Raw genomic sequence first — 23,202 nt, 5'->3', positions numbered from 1 at the left:
AACTACTACCCTCTAAATGGATGGTCATTAACTGCTAAATTTAGGTTTTTAGCCTTAGCAGGGTTTTTGTCTCTTGTTGCTCTTAACACAATTGAATAACCTTCCCCTGTCTTTTTTTTTTCTTCTTAGCATTGTGTGTACACTAAGCTCTCAATCTGTGGAATAATTTACTGAGCTATCATCATTGAATGTTATGACAATAGTCATTGTCTGCTTGCATTCTCATTTAGTCATTCTCAGAGCTAATAGTCTTAAGATATTAATCCTATTTGTTAGATGAGGTACACAAAACATAGGGGGATTACCTCAATAATAAAGTGATATCTAGCACTGTTGACAGTTTCTTTTTTCCTATTCTGAGCCTAATGTCTATGCTACCTCCACTGAAATATGTGAACTTAACAAAAGACTTTCAAGTTACCATTCAAGTCTCTTTCATTGGTTTTTCTTCTTTAATATCAATACTAAGACTAGACCTTGACCCATTTTCCTTTTCCCATTTATATACTAATTTCATATCCAAATTAATGATCTCTCATATATTGGTTGATGACTACTAGATCTGTATTTCTGTCTGAGCCTCTGTCCTAATGCATGCCTAGTAGAAATATAGGTAGAAACCCTTATATTTGTATAGTACTTTGAATAATTTTAGAGTAAAGAGGAAGGAGTCCATTATACATCTAACAAATAGGATTAATATCTTAAGACTATTAACTCTGAGAATGACTAAATGAGAATGCAAGCAGACAATAACTATTATCATAACATTCAATGATGATAGCTCAGAAATTATTCCACAGATTGAGAGCTTAGTATACACACAATGCTGAGCAAGAAGAGCATTATACCTGGACTTCTTCCTCTTTACTCTAAAATTATTCAAAGTACTATACAAATACAAGGGTGAACATATTTTATATACAGAGTTATGAAAACTTGTGCTGTAAATAGGTAATAATGAGTATAATACATTCCACTATTGTCATGTATGTAAAAAATAAACAAACAAACAAACAAATAAATAAATAAATAAGGAGTCCAAAAGGGACACATCTTGTGGTGGGTTATAGGATAAAAAGAACAATTTTACTTGTGCAAGTTAGAAAACTAATTCTTAAAGGAATCCAGAAAATATTTAGGTTTTCCTCTAAATGAAACATACTTTGGAAATAGTGGTTAAAAATGTATCTCATACTTGAGCCTTCCTTAGGGAATCATTTTAAGGTTAGAAATGATTGCTGAAAAATCAGCCCCATTTTAAATTCCATACGAAATCCTTCAAAGTGATGAATAAGAAGAAAAGGCAGGAAGTTGCATTATCCTATTAAACATATTTCATGACCCCAAGCTTTCCCAGAAGAAGCCTCTTGAAAGGTTCTTGAAAAGTTGTGGCTCCACAATATTGTACCTTCTTTAATTGGAATGATAGATAGATTCCTTTATAATGGTATCGCATGTACTTATATTTAAAGATTTAAAAGAACCCTCATATTGGTCATTATGACCTCTGCCATTTTTCAATTTTTTTTAATTCTTTAAAAAAAATTGTTCTAAGGAGTTATTCATGACAGTAGAATACTTTTCGACACATTGTACACAGATCATTGTACTATTTCTCATTCCTCTGGCTGTACATGGTGCAGAGTCACTCTGGTCATGTACTCATACATGTATATAGGGTAATAATATCCATCTCATTCCACCATACTTCCCCCCTCTTTTCCCCTCCTATCCCCTTAATGGATCAGTATCTGGTGAATATTATACTAAGCAAAATAAGCCCAAACCCAAAAAACCAAAGGCCGAATGTTTTCTTCTCTGCCATTTTTAAATAATATTTTTAGCTAGTGGTTTCTTGATTATCCTGCTTTATCAATTAATGCATGCTTTAAAAAATAAAAATGTCATATAGATTCATTGTTTATTTCTTAATAAAACATTGCTTGTGATCATTTCTCTACCAAGTTGGACATCAGTTGATTGGTCAGGAATAAAATATCCCCTTATAATTGTTTTGTGTACATTTCTTTTTACCTACAATATTTTCCCCAGGAATATAATCAGATCAGTAATTTCTGATATTATATATTTGGGGTATTATATTTTTAGAGATACATTGACAAACTGAACTGGGCAAGAAGACCAGGAGATCAGCAAAGTGGTCTAGGACCTGAAATGATAAATGCTTACTGTGTCTCGATACATTTTCCATCATTGCCATCATTACCAGTGCTCCTCTGCCCTGCTACTCCAGCCATAGCACTTGTTTTATCCAACATGAATAGCAGGCATCTCTGTTTTCTTCTGTTGTCTCAGGAGAAGACATATACTTCTACCTCTTCAGTTTTTAGGCATAAATCAGAATAATTTTACAAGATGAGGAAGCTGTTTTTAATAAGTATAGAATGTAAATTGAATGTTTTGCTTTTCAGCCAAAGATGTAACTTACATCTGTCCATTTACTGGTGCTGTAAGAGGAACTCTGACTGTCACGAATTACAGGTTATATTTCAAAAGCATGGAACGGGTAAGACTTGTTGGATTTGATTTTTGTATGTATGTATGTAAATGTGTGTGTTGTTTGCAGCCAGGTTTGTTTACTTGTGGTCATTTTTAATTAAAGCATTTCTGGCTGGATGCATCGGCATGCCTGTAATCCCAGCGGCTTGGGAGGCTAAGACAGTAGGATCACAAGTTCAAAGCTAGCTTCAGCAAAAAGCAAGGAGCCAACCAACTCAGTGAGACACTGTCTCTAAATAGAAAAATACAAAATAGGGCTGGGATATGGCTTAGTGGTTGAGTGCTCCTGAGTTTAATTCCCGGTACCAAAAAAAAAAAAAAAAAAAAAAAAAAAATCTGAAAGAAATTTCATTCTTTCTTTTTTTCTTCTTTTTTTGGTACTCGGGATAGAGAACCTCAGTGCTTTGTACATGCTAGGAAAGTCCTCTACCACTGAGAAGATATACTTCCTATCCTCTGATTAAGATTTCTATCTTTAATTATAATTGTGCTTAGTCTTTTTTTTTTTTCCTTTTAGGACCCCCCATTTGTTTTAGATGCTTCTCTTGGTGTTATAAGTAGAGTAGAAAAAATTGGTGGTGCCTCTAGTCGAGGTGAAAATTCTTATGGACTGGAAACTGTGTGCAAGGTAAATTTCATAATGTGTGTAACTATATTTGGATTAAAACATTGTCTACTAAATAGAACCTATAATTGGAAACTGGTTTTAAAAATGTTAAATGGAAATACTAGAAATATCTTTCTAGTAAAAGAAAACATTGACATTTACCAGTATGTATAGATATTTAATACCATTAACTGCTTCCCAGGTGGCTATTGTACTTATTATGGCCCAGTTAGCACCTTAGCACATTTCAATTTCAGATCACTTTGTTCCTTTAGTTTTTATTATTATTGTTGTTATTTTTTGCTGTTCTATCTGTGCTCAAAGTAAAAGAAACAACATATGTATAAATCAAAATACTTTCTTGTGATAATCGTCAAAGTTTTGTGAATCTGTTATTACATTATTTAGTAATTATTTTCATTATAGTCAGAAGGGCTCTGTGAGTTTGGTAGCTGTCAACCATGTCTCAAGCATATTGTTTCTTGATCACTTTTCTGCAGTCTAATAGTAAATAGAACATAAAATATAAGAGGATATAAAACGAACTCACTTTAAAATCTTGGTTATTTTAAATGTTTTTTTTCCTATGGAATTAAGACCATTATCCATAAACAAACATTTGTAGGGCTCCTGCTGTGATAGTTTCAGAGAACTCCTATGGTTAACAGAGTGATTCTGAGTAATTTAAATAGTTTTAAAGATATTTACTGGGGGAAAACCAAGACTCCTCAAGATCTCAGCTTCAGTTCCCACATATGGATATTTTGAAATACAGTAAATTTAGCATTCTGGTTTTGGGCAAGATTTGTAATATACATTGTTTTTTAAAAAATATCTTTTTAGTTGTAGATGGACTCAACAACTATTTAACTTATTTATTGTGTTTGTGTGTGTGTGTGTGTTTAAATGTGTGCTAAGGATGGAACCCAGTGCCTCACATGTGCTAGGCAAATGCTTTACCACTGAGCCACAATGATACCCTGGTTTGTGGGTGGAATATTATTTAGTGTCTCCATGTTTGGTATTATATTATGAGATATAATAAAGATATTTTGAATTCTTCCTAGGTTATAGCATTTACATCAAATGGATAGTTTTGAAGATATTCTTAATCTCTATTTTTTTCTAAGTACTCTTAAGAATCAATAAACCAGAACATGAATATCTGAATTCAGCCTAAGCATAAAAAATTGGAGTACAAATAATGGAAAACAGTTCTGGTCTTTAGATCTGACTATAGAGCCTGGATGGTAGCAACCTAACTATTCAGAATTTTCCTGCCAGTAGGTGGAACTTGACTTACCACTGGACAGAAGATCTTTGGCAAAGTTTGGTTCTCTTAGTTTAACAGGGGACTTATCAAGAGAAGTTCAAATGAAAGTGAGTCCTGGGAAGAAGTAGTAAAGTAGAAAAATGATTTCCAGATATCATGGAAAGTAACAACCATTAATTAGGATTTTAATGGAAGTTCATGACAGAAAGTAGGCATTCACAGGGAAGGACATATGTTGCTAGTGTGCCCTACTCATGATATTAAGCTTCAGATACAGTATGTGTAATCTCCAGTCCATATGTGAATTGCTGCCTCTAACTGACCTGTGTTGAGTTCACAAGTCCATAAGCATAGGGGAATTTTCTGCCCTCTGAATTCTGCCTTTTTTTAGAATGTCTTGTGTTTCTCATTTCTCCTGGTGAACCATTCTAATCTGCCTCCTTCCAGACATTACTATATATTTTTCTATTTCAAATTTACAGATTTTAACATTTTACAAGATAATTCCACATAAAATTATTTATTCATTAAGTAAAAAGTGATCAAACAGTGATTAATTTGTATCTAAAATATTTTCTAGGATATTAGGAATTTACGATTTGCTCATAAACCTGAGGGGCGAACAAGAAGATCCATATTTGAGAATCTAATGAAATATGCATTTCCTGTCTCTAATAACCTGGTAAAATGTTTCTTATCTTTAGAAAATCATATTATAATTACTGATATAAATAAACTTGATTAGGCTATCTAGAATTTCTGCATTTTTGTCTCTGCTTTCACATTTAACCAGATATATAGTTTAAGTTAATCTAATCTCTTGGGCCAGTTTCTTTAGATATGAAATGAGGAAGATGTACTAGTTCATTTCCAAGGTCCATTCCAGCATGAACATTCTATAATTATATGATCTTTCTATACAGAATATTTCCATGATGAAATGCTATAATTGAACTTCATTAGGATTTGAAATTTCAAATTCATAGGATTTGAAATATTTTCAGTTGAGAGCTACAGTTAAGATTAGCAATTTGGGAGGGAAGTGGGGATGAATAGTAAGTTTCTACCATGTGCTATTAGGAAGTTTTGTGACAGTGTTAGGCTCCCTCATTTATGTAATATTATTTCACTTTCATACTAGCCCTATTTATCCCTATTTTAGAGATGACCCAGGATCAAGTATGCATTTAATTCAAGGGCATAGCTAGTAGAGAATAGACTTGGGAATCAACACTGATTCTCTGACTACATTTTTAATTGTTTTTTTTTTAACATTATAGTTGTTTCTGTTATTATGTCTATAAAAATGATAAATTGAAAGCCAAAAAATAAAAAGTTTATTCTGTATAGTTTAGAAAATATAGCATAAATTTAATAGCTGTTTACTGTTATGTTATTGTCTAACTAATTCTATCAAAAGATGTGTTTTTGGAAAATGTAATATTTTAATTATTTAGACGTAAACCTACAAAGCTACTATGTATATATCTAAAGGAGATGTGATGATAAGATAGTATTTGATAAATTTTGTCAGGTGGGTCTTTGTGCTTTGTATACTTTAAAAAATATGTAAAAACCAATACTTTTAAAAATATAGAACAAAAACTAAAACAACAATATAAAAAGGTGCCAATACACAATATTCTTGCAGATAAGTAATGAAAATTTTGAGTGTAAAGATATATTCTGATTCATTACCTTCTTAAATATCTTTTAACTCTGCTTATTATTTTGTAGCCTCTTTTTGCTTTTGAATACAAAGAAGTATTCCCAGAAAATGGGTGGAAGCTATACGATTCTCTTTTAGAGTACAGAAGGCAGGTATGTACTTCTTGTTTTAGGTTTAGTATTTTATATTTTTTTCATTGTAAAGAAGATTTCATGGGTAGAAGTAAACAACTTTTTAGGATTTTGTTATTAAATGAAAGTTAATACTGATTGTTTGACTTCCTTTTATTTTCTTTGAATTGCTTTCCAGGATATGCCAGTGATCTTTTATTTATCTTATCTCAGGCTTACAAGTACTAGTTTATTTAAAAATATTTAATAGATATTAAGATAAAAATAAATACAGGCAAATTTTAATTATCTTTTATACCATCTAGTATTATTCTCTCAAATTTTTCTTTTTGGATATCCTATAATTTAATTCTAAAAACATTTCTTAATAATTTTTAGGAGCAGTTCTTATAATTTACCTCCATATACAGTTTTGAAAATTTTATACATTTTCACAGAAGTCACTGCATACTTCCTATTTTCATGTGCTAAAAGCCACCATTGATTTACTTTGGTCAGTAACCATAATAAGATTAACCCCTCCACATTTTGGCATTAATTTATCATATTTTATATTATTTTATATGCAGATCAAAATTTAACTGCTGTTTCATAGCCTTCTCATATACTTATTGTCCTACTTTGATTCAGTTTGATACTATTTACTAATGCCTGCTTGCCCCTTTTATTCTATCTACCATTTCTATGCTAAAACCACTTTCTAATTCTTCACCAATACTAGCAGCTTTTGAAGGAATAATCTCTTTTATTTCCTTGAAATTTTTCATACAACAAGAGGGAAGGCACTGCATTTGTTTTCTCATGGTGTATCCTTAGGATGTAGCAGTGCTTGGCATGTAGTAGACTATATCTCTTGAATGAATAAATGTATGAATGAAGCTTAAGAGAGTATTCTGCTTATAGTTTGTGCTCTGTAAATATTTAAGTAAAAAATGCTTTTATTTACCACAAAATGTGTGCATGTGTGCTGTGAGTGTATACACACACACACACACACACACACACACACACAAATATATATACATATATATATGCTAGGCTTGTCTTAGGTACTTTGTATATATTAATTAATTTCATCTTCATAATTAGGTAGTTACTAATATTATCTGCATAGCATATGAGTGAACTGAGACACAGAACATTGAGTAATCTGCCCAAAGAAACACAACTACTATGTATGGAAACCAGGATTTGAATTCAGGAAGTCTAGCTCCAGAACCATGTTCCTCACCATTATCTTTTTTTCCAATATCAAAATAACTTTTTTAAAAATTGGGTTTCTGCTGCTAAGAGACTATTACTTCTTAAAGAGAAAATTATCCAGAGTAGTTATAATAAAGATTTCACTTCTTAGAGAGAAATGTGTTTGTAGTTATCAGATAATTGGAAGAATATAATTTAAAAATTAACTCTAATTGTAACTGAGGAGGATGTTTTCATTTAGGTATGACTCAAGGAACATTTGTAGTTTATTTCTTTTATTGATACAGACACACATTATACTATATTTAATGACTTAATTAACATTAACATTTTGCTACAAAAAACACAGATCCCTACATTAGAATGCCTCATCCTAAAAGCATGGTCACCATAGGCACATTGCTCTTCTAGTAGTTTCAGAGATGGATAGTGGAAGTATGAGAGTTTGAAAATGATGGCTACTTCTGGGTTTTTTAATTAATAATTTGTGTTATATTTTATTTCATGTGTAGGGAATTCCAAATGAAAGCTGGAGAATAACTAAGATAAATGAACGATATGAACTTTGTGATACATACCCTGCCTTATTGGTTGTACCATCAAATATTCCTGATGAAGAATTAAAGAGAGTGGCATCCTTTAGGTCAAGGGGCCGCATCCCAGTAAGTATGATGCTTTTATGACACTGCAAAAGTTTTAATATTCTACCTCATGCTGAGATTGATGAATTGGGGAATTGGATGCAGAATAAAAATAGCTAATGGCTACAAGTACTTAATAGGGCTACTAGAGATGGAGTTATTTAATAAAATGAAATCTGTTAATTTAAATTTTAAATAATAAAACTGCAAAATGAAAACAATTTCGTGGTTCTTTACTTGAAAATGTTTGCTCTGGTATTACTCACTGTTTCTTTGTTATATATTCTTTAGTCACAATGATAAATGTTCTTTTCCATTAATACCAAGAAAGAAAACTTTACAAGTTTACAATGAATAACTGGGTCTAGAAAGATCATCTCAAATTATTTTAGGTTCAGAATTTTCATAGATTCTGAAGACTTCAGAGTTGGGCAGATTTACTGATTAAAAAAAAAACTTTAAAAGCAGGCTTTACTTAGTCCTGTTTTAATGTATTTTCTTATAAAGCTGCACTTCCCAATAAACTGTGACTTACATAAATCAGTATGTGATTAAGAATTAGACCAACTTTTGCACATGCCAGAGTTGGCTTGAAAGATAATAATTTTTCTGGATACTGTGAGCTGTCCTTTTATGGCGGGGCTTTGGATTCAGTTGGAAAGCAGAGCTTCAGAGAGGACTGTTTTTAAAGAAACATTAAAAACAGAAGCATATAAAGGGTGTGTTACCATTTTCACCTTTAAGGTTTTATCCTGGATTCATCCTGAAAGTCAAGCCACAATCACTCGATGTAGCCAGCCCATGGTAGGAGTGAGTGGGAAGCGAAACAAAGATGATGAAAAATACCTTCAAGCCATCATGGATTCCAATGCCCAGTCTCACAAAATCTTTATATTTGATGCCCGACCAAGTGTTAATGCTGTTGCCAATAAGGTGAGATTGTCTTTCAGTAATTAAGAATGTCATTGTGCGTTTCTTAAATCAGATGATTTTGACAGGAGCCCATGTAGTAAAAAGTAAAAAACCACCAGGCTCTTCAGTGGTAAATAGGGAGTTTCTAATCTTGGCTCTTCTATTTGATGATGTGATTTTTAGTCGTTATTTAATCTTTTTAAGATTGCAGTTTATATGCATTATAGAAGAATTGGTTAATACAGATAAGCAAAAAGAAGAAAATAGTTTTGAACACTGCCAACTCTGTAACTGAGAAACACCACTAAACTTTGCTTATACTTCCAGACCAGTGTGTATACATATGCATGTATATTTAAAACAAATTGGAATTTTAGTTCCTTTTCTTAAAAATTAACACTGTATATTTCTAGGTAGTAGAAATTAATCTATAATATCATTTTAAGCCACAATAACCAATTATACCAAACCATTGTTGGCTATTTAAGCTTTTTGCTTGCTTTTTTGCTATTAGGAACAGTGATTGGACAATCAACCCTTTAATTAAATTGTGAAAGATGTTCTTATTTCCATTCTGCTTTGCTTTTTGAGAGCATTGTGAGATCTAGCTATTCTTTAGTAAACTGTAAATATATTCCTTAAAGGAAACAAGGAAGAGCATGGCCTCATAAATCATAAATTCTTCAGTTATAGGGCATAAAAATAAAATGAGATAACATGTAAATGAAACCCTTAGTGCAAGAACTGGTATATATTCTTAGAATAATTGCTAGTCCTTTCTAAGTTTTATGCCATGGATAAACAGGAATGAGACTTAGGATCCTTCTCTAGGATCAGAGGAGAATATAGAACAGAAAAGTTGGCAGGGTGAAATGTTAAATTCCTTAATATTATCAAAAAGCATCCCTATGCATAATTCACTGTGCACAGATCCCTGTTTCAATTGATGAAAGTATAAACCCTTATTTACTAAGGTTACAACACATTTTTATTTGTAGTAGCTTAATGAATTACTATATGACAAGTTTATGTAGCCATGACCCATGTCAAGAATTAAAACTTTTTCAGCCTCATTAAGGCTTACATGAATGCTTTGCTCCAATTTCACCTTCTACTCCTGACAAAAGTAATGACTCTAATTTTTAAATAATTATTTTCATGCATTTCTTTATATTTTTATCCCAAACTATGCATCCATGGACTTTGTTTTTTAGTCTTACCTTTTAAAATATTTACTCAATAAGTTTCTTAATCTGTAGTCCTCCCTTTACCCATGTATTCCTTATATTTTATCTGTAGATTTCTCACAGCCCACACTTGGCTGGTTGCATCATAATGTGTCCATCATTCTTCTGGTCCCCTGAATTTCTGTCAAATGAATCCAGAGGTTTTTCAGATTTAGATTCAGTCCCTTTAGCAGGACTATAGGTGGTACACCATGAGGCACATCGGATATTAGCGGCTATTGATGCTCAGTGCCTAGATACATTAAAACACTGATGGTTACAAAATGGTGGTGTTCTATTATTAAAGTATCACTGTGAACTTATGTATTTATAGTTAGCATTTTCTAATCTTTTACAAATATACTTTTTTTTTAAAGAGAGAGAGTTTCAATATTTATTTTTTAGTTTTTCAGCGGACACAACATCTTTGTTCATATGTGGTACTGAGGATCGAACCCAGGCCGCAAACATGCCAGGCGAGCACGCTACCGCTTGAGCCACATCACCAGCCCCAACAAATATACTTTTTTTTTTTTTTTACCATACGATTTATTTTTATTTTTTTTAGTCATACATGACAGCAGAATGTATTTTGACATATAATACATACATGGAATGTACATACATCAATCCTATTGTCTATTCTATTTTGCTGCCCTTCCTATCCCCCCTACTCCTCCAAATATACTTTTTTGAAGTAAAAAATTTTCTCATCTTTGGTCAGAGGCAGGCTTTTCAAGTTATCTTCTGAGTTAGTAATTACTATGGTTTGGAGAAGTGTCCGTCTCCTTCTAAGGCCCATGTGTTCAGCCTTGGTCTCTAACCCAAAGCCCTTTTGGGAGGTGCTGAGGGCCTAAGTTGCGGGGCTAGCTTTAAGAAGTGGGGAGCCTACTGGCAGGTTTTCACGTAGTTGGGGGCATGTCCTTAAAGGGAATGTGTAACTGTGGCAAATGGTTTTGCTTCTCCATGTGTTCCTGCCATGATGTGTTGCCTAAGCACAGGCCTAAAAGAAGTGGAGTCAACTGATTATGAAGTCAAACCTCTAAAATTGTGAGCCAAAGTAGACTTTTTCTCTTTATAATTTAATTATCTCAAATATTTGTTATACTAACAAAAAGCTAACTGACACAAGAAGCTGTCTGGTATAATAGAATATACCAAATTCATCAGGAAATCTTGTATATGTTCTGCCCCAGATGGGAAGAATCATTTCTTCAAGAAGTACTGGTTTCTGTTGGTAGGAAATGTATTTCAAATCATGATCTGTTGCTAAGGATGCTCACTTATTAATTGGCTTGGTTCTGTTTCTAGGTCTTTTCAGTGGACAGGTACTTTGTATTAATTATATCTGTATTGTCACAATATATAGCCATTACATATTTTCACTTTTATACATAGACCTTTCCCCTCTATGTTTTGTTTCTGTAATTAGCTGTATACATTCATCTTTCTGTTTCTAATGATTTTACATCCACAGATTTGAAACTGTTTTATTATTTTGTTTTGGCTTTTGGTACTGGGGATTGAACTCACAGGTGCTTTACCACTGAGCCACATCCCCAGCCTTTTTTATTTTTTATTTTGAGACTGGGTCTTACTAACTTGCTGAGGGTCTAAGTTGCTGGGGCTGGCTTTAAACTTTTGGTCCCCCTGTTTCAGCCTCATGAGCTGCTGGGATTAAAGTTGTGTACCACTGTGCCCAGCTGAAAATATTTTTTTTTAAGTTGCATATATATCAAATAAGTACACTTTTTTCTTGTCATTATTTCCTAAATAGTACAGTATAACAACTATTTGCTTAGAATTTACATTAGGTACTAATATTTAATTAGATACTAAGTCATCTGAACAGGAGATGTGCACAGGTCATCTGCAAATACCATGCCATTTTATGTAAGACACTTGAGCATCCATGGATTTGAGGGATCCTGGGGTCAGTTCTCTACGGATATTGAGGGATAAGGATATTAAAACCAATGTAGCCACTTTTTTCTATTTATGTCTTTCTAGCCCCTCCCATTTTGGGGGGTATTCTGAAGTTTGTTCTCTAGTATTTCAGCAAGGGTGCAGAGGAACAACATTCTCTAAGCTGCTTGCTGATAGAGTTTTTTTTATTAATAATGGAAAATCACTTTTATTATATATATAGTCCACGGCTCACAGTTGATTTTCCTGAGTACCTGAAATACATTATTCCATTTTCTTTTGGCATAATGTTTTAACAAGTTTGAAAAAATTCTCTAAGTCACTGATTTTTGTGTGAATATCCAAAGGATTTTTTTTTTTCCTGCACAACATCCCCCACCCTATCCCGGATTATGTGTTAATGTTAGGTGTTTTGCGTCTGTATTCTCAGGTATACTTGTCTGCTATTTTGTTTTGTAATTTTCAATATTTAAAAATTCGCATTTTAATTATGATTCTTAATATTTATTTGGTTTTCTTGACATGGCTCTTTTCTTCAGGTATTCCTTTTAAATTTGTGTTTACTCTTACTTCATCATTTGCTACTTTCTCTTTAATTCTTTTTGTTTTTCTGATGTTTTGGGGGGTTTTAAGACTTTTCCTTTTCACTCATTTGTTTCAGCGGAGCTTATATTTCTTTTAGTCTTTATTTCTGAAGTGATACTTTATTTGTCATTTGTTCCTAAATTTCTGTAATTTATTTGAGGTTTTTCAATCCTATGTTGTTTTCTTGCCTGGTATTATTTTAAAAATGTCTTTAGCTTACATGAAGATAGATGGTTTAGTTTTATGTGGTATTGTCTGTAGGGATATTATGAATGCTGCTCAGTCTTTATATTTTTATTTTATTTTAGAGAGAGTGGGGGGGGAGAGAGAATTTTTAATATTTATCTTTTAGTTTTCAGTGGACACAACATCTTTGTTTGTATGTGGTGCTGAGGATTGAACCTGGGCCGCACGCATGCCAGGCGAACGCGCTACCGCTTGAGCCGCATCCCCAGCCTTCTTTATATTTTTTAGATATCTTATATATCAGTCATCTTCCTGCTATTCATTTTAAGGTGAAATTAATTGTCCTGAACTTTCAGAAGGGAAGTTAGATGATGATGGCACACAAAAGTGAGGCATGCCCTGAAGTCTAAAGTGCTCATTTCACTGAGCATTCTTTTGTTTTTATGCAGCATTAAAAAAAAATGTGAAATCTTACATCCTAGTATTTCTTGACTCCAATTTGTCTTTCCTACTCTTCACCTACACCTCTGCCCCTCCTAATCCTAACTGTCCTCCTGCCCACTTTTATCCAGATTTCTTTTCATTGCCTGTGTCCTACTCAATTTTCATTATGCTTTGAGCTGAAGGGATACATGGCCAGTCAGATCCAAGAGTGTATAAGGGCTAGATAGAGCTGGCCCTTAAATTTACCTCTATTGTGTTTATCAGCTGTTAAATGAACAGACTCCTCTCAATTTCAGATGCACTTGGTAAATTAACCTATTGTGTTTACCTGCAGTTCTAAAAGAAAACCAAAGCAAAGAAACAAAACAAATACTCTTAGGTTTTTCTTATCTTCCATGTGTCCACTGCTTTCTTTTGTTTACTCCTGTGTACTGATAAAGCAGCTTGACCTTGTCTGCTGTCCTTCCTTTGTTCTACCTTTTGGCGTTTTGGAGTTTGATGGGATACACTGTCACTAAGTTATCTTTAAAAAAATTTTTTTAAATTTTATTATTTAGTTATTCTTTTTTTTTAACAGTTGTATGGAGATAAAGTGAATTCTATCATACAGTGTACTCTTTTTAAGTATACTCTTTAGTGTATTGACAGTTATATAACCAAAACAACATCTGATTCCAGAATATTTTTATTCTGTATTTTTGTTATAGATTCTTTGTAGGTGCCACCACTGCCATCTTTCTAAAAATTGCTTCAAAAAATTTGATTTGAAGTCTCTCCACCTTCATCCTGTCTTATCCCCGTTTTTCAGAAGTAATCTTTGTTACCAGGTAGCCACTGAAACACTGCTAATTTTGTAATTGTGCTAATCATGAATCCAAACTGTTTCCTAGACTGTTAGCGTCAAGAAATCTGAACTTCTTTTCTTTTGGTAATATGTCGGTTAGGAATTGGTGAGTTTTGTTGTTTTCAGAGATATGAATTATGAAGTTTTAAGTCATGATCACTTAATGGCTTCTCTAGTACTTTTGTTTCTTATGGGGCTCTCAGAAGTGAAATTTTATACATGTTAGGTAGAAGATAGGATCATATTTTAGTCATAATTATTTGGTTCAGAAAAAATTAGGTTCTCCTTTCCAGTTATAGCTTATTTTGAAAAACACCAAATATTTTCTCATTCTGTTTTGTAGATGTGAATCCTATACCTTTATACTTATTTAAAAATAAGCTGTTATAATTTATCCTGCAGAGATTAAGATTAAAATAACCACACATGGGGTTGCTGCACATGGAACTTAAGTGTGGTGATTTTAGTAGGTATGAAGGAGAGTCTTCTGTAAGTAATTGTTAGGATAGAATTTGAAATATGGGTAGGAAAAGTGTTTTTAAACATTCAAATACCTAAGTTTAACATTTAATATTTATAACTTAAGGAATGGTAAGTACATATTTTTGTTTTACAAAGAACATGAGGTATAGCATGGTTGTGCTAAGTTGCATCCAGTCATTTACATTCTCCCAAGGGGTTTTCCTGGGCACCAGTAATGTGCATCTTCTTTTATGTTTTGAGGTATTTCATGGAACTTTTTCATGGCTGTCCACAGATAATGGATATATTCATTTATGATATCCTGTGATGTGTGCCTCTTTCCAGGCAAAAGGTGGAGGTTATGAAAGTGAAGATGCTTATCAAAACGCAGAACTAGTTTTTCTGGATATCCACAATATTCATGTCATGAGAGAATCATTACGAAAACTTAAAGAGATTGTGTACCCCAACATTGAGGAAACTCACTGGCTGTCTAACTTGGAATCTACTCACTGGCTAGAACATATTAAGGTATGTGATGTGTTACTATTTCTCAAACAAGGATTTTCTCTAACCTTTTGTCTGTAATAGCTTTTATAATTGAAATGAGCATAAAAATATCTTTCTGAACAGTGAGGAGTTGATAACTACTTTGATACTTTTAAATTTGATGTTTGTTGAATGAAATACATTTCCTGTCTTGTGCTTTGGGTTTTGTTGTACTTCATTTCCCTCTTTCTGATCCTATCTGAATTCTATTCATCCTTCTGATCCAGTTCATTTATCATTTCTTCCATGAAATCTTTGCAGATTATATCCATTTCCATTTTCTCTGAACTCCACATTTTCCTTTTCCTTTCCATTTAATTAGGTAATACCCTGTGTGCTTTTGTTAAGTCAAACAATAGGTGAACTAGACTGAATAAATCATATTTCCTTTTTTGTCCCCTGAGGAACTTGGACAGCAAGGAATAGGTACCTAGTAAATACTTGTTGTATGATGTGAGGTTAAAATCATCCTGCTCAGAGGAATAAGGTATAGTAGTTGAATGAAGGATACTATTTGGGCGTTAAATCCCTTGGAGAGTATCATGTGAATATTAATTTACCCAACATGCCAATTTAATATTTGCAGCACCAAACTATTTTAGTTAACATAATTATATATATTTTCAGGTATGGTGTGAATCTCAGTAACATCAGGGCCTTTCATTACCAGATACAACATTCTCTCGAAAAGGTTGGCTGTAACAGAAACAAGTTTCCCTAAGGGTTAAAGACATAACAGTCTGATTGGACTTTCTCCTCTGCCAGTCCTCACACAGGCAAGACTTACCTACCATTCACTTTCTTCAGATCTCTACTCAAATATCACCTTCTCAGAGAGGCCTTTCCCAAATACTTCATGCAAAATAACAGATCTACTAGTACTCTTTATATCCCCTTGCAGAGATTTTTCAGTTATGGATATCTGTCTTTTCTGTGCCTGTCTGGACTCCCCCAAGTAGAATTTCAGTTTCTAATATTAAACAGGTTCTTTGTTTTTTCAGTGCTTTATTTCCCACCTAGAGCAGTGCCTGAAACATAGTTAGGGATTCCATAATTGTTTATGAATAAATGAATGAGCTACTATTCTGGATAGTCCTTCCTGATCAGTCTTAACTAAGGATTTGGGTTAATGATTCTTATGTGTGCATATACATTTGAATTACAGGTGACTTATTTAAAACAGTGAATTAGAGCTATTGGAAAATTGGGCCATATACTGGTCATAAATGACTCTGATTAGTCAGGATTGAGATTGCTTTAGAGTGCCCCATTTCCAGAATATGCCTAATAATTATGATGAAAGTGATCTCATGGCATTTCCCAAGTTTAGTAAATCTGTTTTCTTTATTCTGATCTCTGTGATGCCAGATTTTTCTCTAATTATGATATTATACAGTCACTGCAAAGAATGCTGTATTATCCACTTTTAAGGATAGTTTTTGTGGCTTTCTTGGCTACATCTGATTGTTTGATTTTTCACCCAAGACTTTTCCAAGTAAATAACTTTATTTTGCAGAGAATTTCTGCATATGTATCAAAGTAAGGGCCGAAATTAGATACCAGGTAAACTAACATTAATCTGATGAGAATTTTCATGCTTACTAAAGAAAAGTAGCTTACTCTAAAGTTCATAAGTGCTAATTTTGTGTTATGTGATATATAAATCTTCATAGTCTAAGTAACAAATTCTATAGAATATTAGAAAAGATCCAGTTTTATTCCTGTTAGGTATATGGTTAAGTAAGCATTGTTTTTAAAAGAAAAGATAAGATTTTCTAGTTTTAAAATCAAATTTATGCATATTTTATTTACCATGTATAAAAATTCTGTTTAGGGTTACTTGTTCTTTTCCCCCCATGTTGATATCTGCAAGAAAACTACATTATTAGTAAAAATTTTTAGAAGTATTTTACGTTTTAAAAATTTCATGTAGAAAATATATTTTCCAGCTTATTCTTGCAGGGGCTCTTCGGATTGCTGACAAGGTAGAGTCAGGGAAGACGTCTGTGGTGGTACACTGCAGTGATGGTTGGGATCGCACAGCTCAGCTAACTTCTCTAGCCATGCTTATGTTGGATGGATACTATCGCACAATACGAGGATTTGAAGTCCTTGTGGAGAAAGAGTGGCTAAGCTTTGGACATAGATTTCAACTAGTGAGTAATGAACCTTGACTCATAATGCATCTCATGTAAGGCCTGTTAAAATAATAGTCCCAGACAGAGTATTTATCCAATGGGGCAGACTCCTTATATGCTTTGTATTAGAACAGTATTCGGAGATCTTAAGTTTGACTACAACATGGAGCCAGGGCTGTTAGTCAGGTTTCTGGCCCAGTGAGTCTTCTCTGATCTCTATCTGGAAATATCAGATACCATTGAGTCATGTCCATGGGTGATTCCCCTCCAAATTTTTGTGAATGGTAATAAAATTACAAAGCACTTCTAGCTTTTTATAGACTTATCAAAAGACAATTGTTATTCTTAAAGTACTTAGAAGTAAAGGAGAAAAAAAATTAAAGTTGGGAATAAAACACAGCTTTTTTATTATCTTTATGAGGTGCTAAAGCTACAATGATCATATATATGAAAATCATAGATACTTTTATGGAAATAACAAGATTTTGAGCCCTCTGTGTTATTCAAATTTTTTTTTTAGGTTGCTAAATTTCAGAATTGGAAGTAACTTAGGGTTGCATCCATGCATTCCCAATTGGACTAAATAGCCCCATGAATCCAAAGTATGGTACTATAAAAAAGCAAAGATCTGCTTATCAAATGACATGGTTAATGTAGGCTAACAATTATTCTCAAAACCTTCTGATTTAGTTAATACCATCACTGATTTTATCAGGAAAGTCTTTAAGCTCAGTGTGGTAGATAATAGTTTTCTAAAAACTTAAGACAGTAATTATTACTATTGTAGTTTGGCACTACTGCCTTGATTGATTCCTGTTAAGGCATTAAGTTTTATCCTTTATTACTTTTGCACCATTAGTACAAATGCCAACATACTGGAGAAAGTAAATAAAAATATCTTTCTTATTGTGAAAAGTTTTGGCCTCAAGGCCCCCATAAATTTATAGGCAACACTTTTAGAATTAATCCCTGCTTTGGAATGTGGAGCAGGGTTCTGTTTGAATCATCTGTATAAAAGGGCCTTAAAGGAGGAAAGAACTGAGAAACCATATAGATGAATGTAGGGTGGATGGCAGGTACTGTTGAAAGGTTTGATGAGATATGTACTCTTTATTTACTGGCCAAGGTATTTTTAATAGGGGTACTTTCTGAAACCAATGTACAAAGTAACTGTTCTTTATTAGAGGAAAGTAAATCTCCCAAATGAAAATCTAGCCTTGGAGGTCTGACTACTCATATTCCATTATGAATCTTTTAGGATCTAGGTTTCATTTACTAAACAAGGTGGTAATCCCTATCATAGCATTTCATGACAGAAAAAAAGTCTGGAAGTTCATATCAAAATGTTAATAAAAATATCTGCTTGGTTGGAATTAAGGTGATTTCTATTTCCTTTGCAGTGTGTTCTTTAAAAAATGTTTCTGAAGTTTAAAATATTGACCAAATATTACTTTTGTTGGAAAATAATCTCCATTAAAAATTCCTACATTTAACATTTCACTTTCTTTGCTTCAGAGAGTTGGCCATGGAGATAAGAACCATGCAGATGCAGAAAGATCACCTGTTTTCCTTCAGTTTATTGACTGTGTGTGGCAAATGACAAGACAGGTAGCTTCTCTGGGGTATCCATTCTTACATATCTCCTTTAAGCTCAGAGTCAGAGTTGGGAAATTTAGTCATCATTATCTTACAGTTCACATGAAAGAGAAATTCTTATAACCTTTTCAAGTGATAAAACTGTTACTTATTGACACATAAATGTCTTTGTTTGGGAGTAATATTAAACACTTTACAATTTTGATTCTATTGGCTATTCAGAGAGTGGCATTAGTAATTTGAGAAGTTTCCTCCTTTGCTATGAACAAAAGTGTTAAAAATAGTAGTGTGCTCACACAGAGGCTTTTCTATACATTACTAAGGAAGGTGAATAAATATGCTAGGTAGCCCAAGCAAAATAAAATCCTATTTTAGTAATTTTAACAATTTTAAGAAAAAAAAGGTTCAGATAGAAATTATTACAAGGTAGGTGTTAAGTATGAAGAGTATAGTTACTTAAATATTTTAAATCTTCTAAAAGCTTTGTAAAAACATTTAATTGAAATATTAATGTACATACACTTAATATTTTGGGAAACATATGAGAATAGTCTGAAAAAGGGTCAGTGCCGTAAAAATATGATTTAATTGTAACTCATTCATTCATTCCCAAACCCAAAAGTTGAATGCAGCTCATCAATATGCTATTTATCTGGCAGTTTGTTAGGCCTCAAACTTTTAGTTAAGACTGCTACGTGAATATAAAGTAGGGCACCCATTGGCCCTGCTTTGGAATAAATATTTTAGCTTCAATAAAATATTAAAATAGATGACTTGTCAATTGTATATTTAATAGTTTTTTTCTTAGCATTTCAGCTTGGGTGGATTATTTTGAAACCTTCTATGTTAAATGAAGCATTGTCATAGATGTGTGTGAGGGTAGGATTTTAACATAGAAAATGTGTGCAACAATTCAGTTTTGTTTCCTAAGTTATGAGCTTTGTGTCTTGAAGGTGGCTGTCTTCTTCCTAAACAATCATTAAAAGTTTATAAATAATTGAATACTACTGCAGACTTAAATAACATATTTGTTAAAGTAGGACAATTATGTTGTAATTAGGCCACATTCTATACCTTTCCTGCCTGGGATCAGAAAGCTCTTGTTGGAAGTTCCTTTATGTTTTACACATGTTTAAAAAAAACATGGGGAAATTATTGCCCAGCTATTTTGGTTTCCTTGTGATGAAATGCCCACTGAATAAGCTATCTTCTCATTACTTAGCTAATACTTCTGTCAAAAGATTGAAAAACTAATCACAGGCTTAGCTTCATGGGCTTATTTAGTGAGCCAGGATGTATTCATTTTTGCCTAGTAAATAAGGCCATTAAAAATTTTTAATAAACACAGATGGGATTTATTAAGGGAAAGAATGGGATTTACTTATAGTCAGCTAGTTTTTTGTTGATGGCATATGCTTGATCTTCTGGTTCTTTAGTTTCCCAGCCACAAAAATTACTCAGGGACTAGGAATTGTCCTCAGTTGTAGAAATCTGCCATGTTAACTTACCATTTTACATTCTGTAATCATTCATTTGATTAATTTCCCAAAATAGAATTTTGTAAAATTAGAATATCCATTGACAGGGGCTGGAGTTGTAGCTCAGTGGTAGAATGCTTGCCTGGCATGCATGAGGCACTGGGTTTGATCCTCAGCACTCTTAAAAAAGAAAGATGCTACCTAAGTACAGGGTATGAGGAGCCTTGATTCAAAAGATAAGTATTGTTGCCTTATAAATTATGTACATATATGTGAAGGATAGTTTTTGTCTAATATTGATAGTTTAATTCCTGAAAACAAAATTACGTTTTTGAAAGTTTATAGAAAAACATTATGGGAAGGGAAATTGCCCAAGTCAAAATTCAGCTTCCAGTAAGCATAGGGTTGAGAGAGATACAGAAAAGCACACCATTCTAACTTTTGCATAAGAAAAGAAGTCTCCAGAGAAATTACCTGAGAAAAGTGACAAAGGAATTTCGAATATAAAAACAAGCTAATAATGGTGTTTAAAGGCTTGTTGTTAGACTTAATTTTTAAAAAGTACTACAAAGAATCTACTCATGATGAACATGCCTAAAAAGTCTTAATCTTATGCATATGTGATGTTCAATTTACAGTTTCCTACTGCATTTGAATTCAATGAATATTTTCTCATTACCATTTTGGACCACCTATACAGCTGCTTGTTTGGAACATTCCTTTGTAATAGTGAACAGCAGAGAGGAAAAGAGGTAAAATATGAGCTGAGCTGTGGCCCACCCTTCCTTGCATTATCCCTATCTGTACTTTTCCCTACAAAAATGATTGATAGCAACCAAGCAGGGTTTTTTCTTTTTTTGAATATTACCTTTTGGTCATATTTTTATCTTGTAAGCAATAATGTAATAATTACTTTCTCCCACATATGTGGCCCTGGTCTATTTTGAAATACCCAGCACAAGGCTGATGGTGCTAGCTGTGGAAAGTAGTGTCTGCTAAAGAGAACTGAAGTATATGGGACTCTGAGGAGCATGAGTGTTCCCATTATTCCACATAGGATGGAAATCTTTCAAAGCAGGTGTAGAAAAATATAAATTAGCAGAAAGCACACCTTTGAATGGGTAGCTCAAATCCCAACATAAATTTTCATTCGAAAAAAATTTATAGAGTAGCTTCTTATTCTTTAGAAAGTATACCAGGGAAGATAGCTTTTAAAGCTCAGTTACTTGGTTGAGATCTTTGGATCTGTCACTTACATGAATAACCTTGGGCAACTTAATCTCTGCTTTTGTAAAATAGGGTTGTGTACTTATACCACAAAGAATGCTATGGATTTAAGCGTGTCTTAGACTAAAGGACTATTTGCATACCATAGAATTCCACTTAAAAAAAAAAAAACGTATATAGCAATGGTTGTATAATACCATCATTTATTTCAGGATGTTTTCATCATCCCAAGTTAAGTCCCATACCTGATAGTAGTCAATCCCCTTTCTCCCACTTCTGGCAAATACTAACCTATTTTCTTCCTCTGATTTCTCTCTTCTGAACTTCTTTTTGATGCTGGGGTTAAGTGGTATTACATATCAGCCACTTTTTTTTTTGAGGCAGGGTCTTGCTAAGTTGCTGAGGTTGTTCTTGAATGTGTGACCCTCCTGCCTCAGCTTCTTCAGTCACTGGGTTTATAGGCAATGTGCTTCCATACCTGGCCGTACATTTTTTTTTTATTTAATCACTATGTGATCTTCTCAGTGTTAAATGTTTTCAAGGTTCATCTTCATTTTAGAGTGTAATTTCTTCTTAGTACTATATATACTCATGAGTTGTTAGGATTTTGGGGTTGTTTTTTATCTTTTGGCTATTATGAATACTGTTGCTTTTAACATCTGGGACAAAGTTTTTGAATGGACTAGTGCAATTCTTTGAGGAACTGCAGACATTTTTTTATAATAGACTCACTTACATTAAAATCAAAGTGTTTAAGTCCACCCCCCTCCTTTTGTAGTCATTAAAAAGGTTTTTCAAACCAAATACGTGGGGGCATTGGAAATGGCAGTGAAAGATGTCACCGAGTTAATCTCCATTGAGAAAAAAGGTTTTTTAATGACTACAAAATATATCTTTACAAATTTCATCCAAAGCATAAATAGCTTATGTGAATGTTTACCTATTTTTCCTGATAGAATCTTCCTAAGAGGACTGTGTCACTGTGGTCTTACATAAATAGCCAGCTGGAAGACTTCACTAATCCTCTCTATGGGAGTTATTGCAATCATGTCCTTTATCCAGTAGCCAGCATGCGCCACCTAGAGCTCTGGGTGGGATATTACATAAGATGGAATCCACGGATGAAACCACAGGTATGATAAAAATGATGGGATTTTTCATCTGCACAATGTAATTCTATTAGATGTGTCCCCTTTAATTCTATATTTTTAGTTGAAATATTATCTGTGCATACTTATAACTTTCAACTATATCCATTGATAGTTATAAATGTGTATTGGAAAGAGTCCCATACTGGATAGTCAGTATACCTGTTTCTCATTTTGACTTTGGACAAATCATTTCTCTTTTTGTCTTTTTTGTCCTGTTTAATATGTTGTTGAAAACAGCTTTAGGAAAGTTAAAAGCCTAAGAAAATTCTGTTTCATAGTGAATATATTATTGAGTATTTACTATTAGGACTGAAAACCTACAATTAAATGATAGGAATCTTTTGACTACTAGGTTCTAATTGTCGATGTACCGGTTCTAGGAGCATCTCCACAGCAGGTATTGTCTGGAAATACTGCCATTTCCAATGCCC

At 33.1% G+C, this 23,202-nt stretch overlaps 1 protein-coding gene across 4 annotated transcripts in view; it reads left to right on the top strand.

Moving 5' to 3' along the window:
- Positions 1 to 23,202, top strand: part of Mtmr2 (myotubularin related protein 2) — an 84,684-nt gene that overhangs the window by 58,365 nt on the left and 3,117 nt on the right. For all 4 annotated transcript variants that reach the window (XM_026402746.2, XM_077796895.1, XM_026402747.2 and 1 more), the window contains 11 exons: positions 2,436 to 2,530; positions 3,041 to 3,151; positions 4,984 to 5,085; positions 6,141 to 6,224; positions 7,919 to 8,068; positions 8,792 to 8,980; positions 14,978 to 15,163; positions 17,131 to 17,337; positions 18,835 to 18,927; positions 21,032 to 21,145; positions 22,577 to 22,753. In XM_026402746.2, the coding sequence (XP_026258531.2) occupies positions 2,436 to 2,530; positions 3,041 to 3,151; positions 4,984 to 5,085; positions 6,141 to 6,224; positions 7,919 to 8,068; positions 8,792 to 8,980; positions 14,978 to 15,163; positions 17,131 to 17,337; positions 18,835 to 18,927; positions 21,032 to 21,145; positions 22,577 to 22,753 (1,508 nt within the window). The remainder of the gene's footprint in view (positions 1 to 2,435; positions 2,531 to 3,040; positions 3,152 to 4,983; positions 5,086 to 6,140; positions 6,225 to 7,918; positions 8,069 to 8,791; positions 8,981 to 14,977; positions 15,164 to 17,130; positions 17,338 to 18,834; positions 18,928 to 21,031; positions 21,146 to 22,576; positions 22,754 to 23,202) is intronic.

Source organism: Urocitellus parryii, chromosome 4, assembly GCF_045843805.1.
Source record: "Urocitellus parryii isolate mUroPar1 chromosome 4, mUroPar1.hap1, whole genome shotgun sequence".
NCBI classification, from domain to species: Eukaryota; Metazoa; Chordata; class Mammalia; order Rodentia; family Sciuridae; genus Urocitellus; species Urocitellus parryii.
The sequence above is the reverse complement of the archived record's forward strand: the minus strand, read 5'-3'. Positions and strand labels throughout refer to the sequence as shown.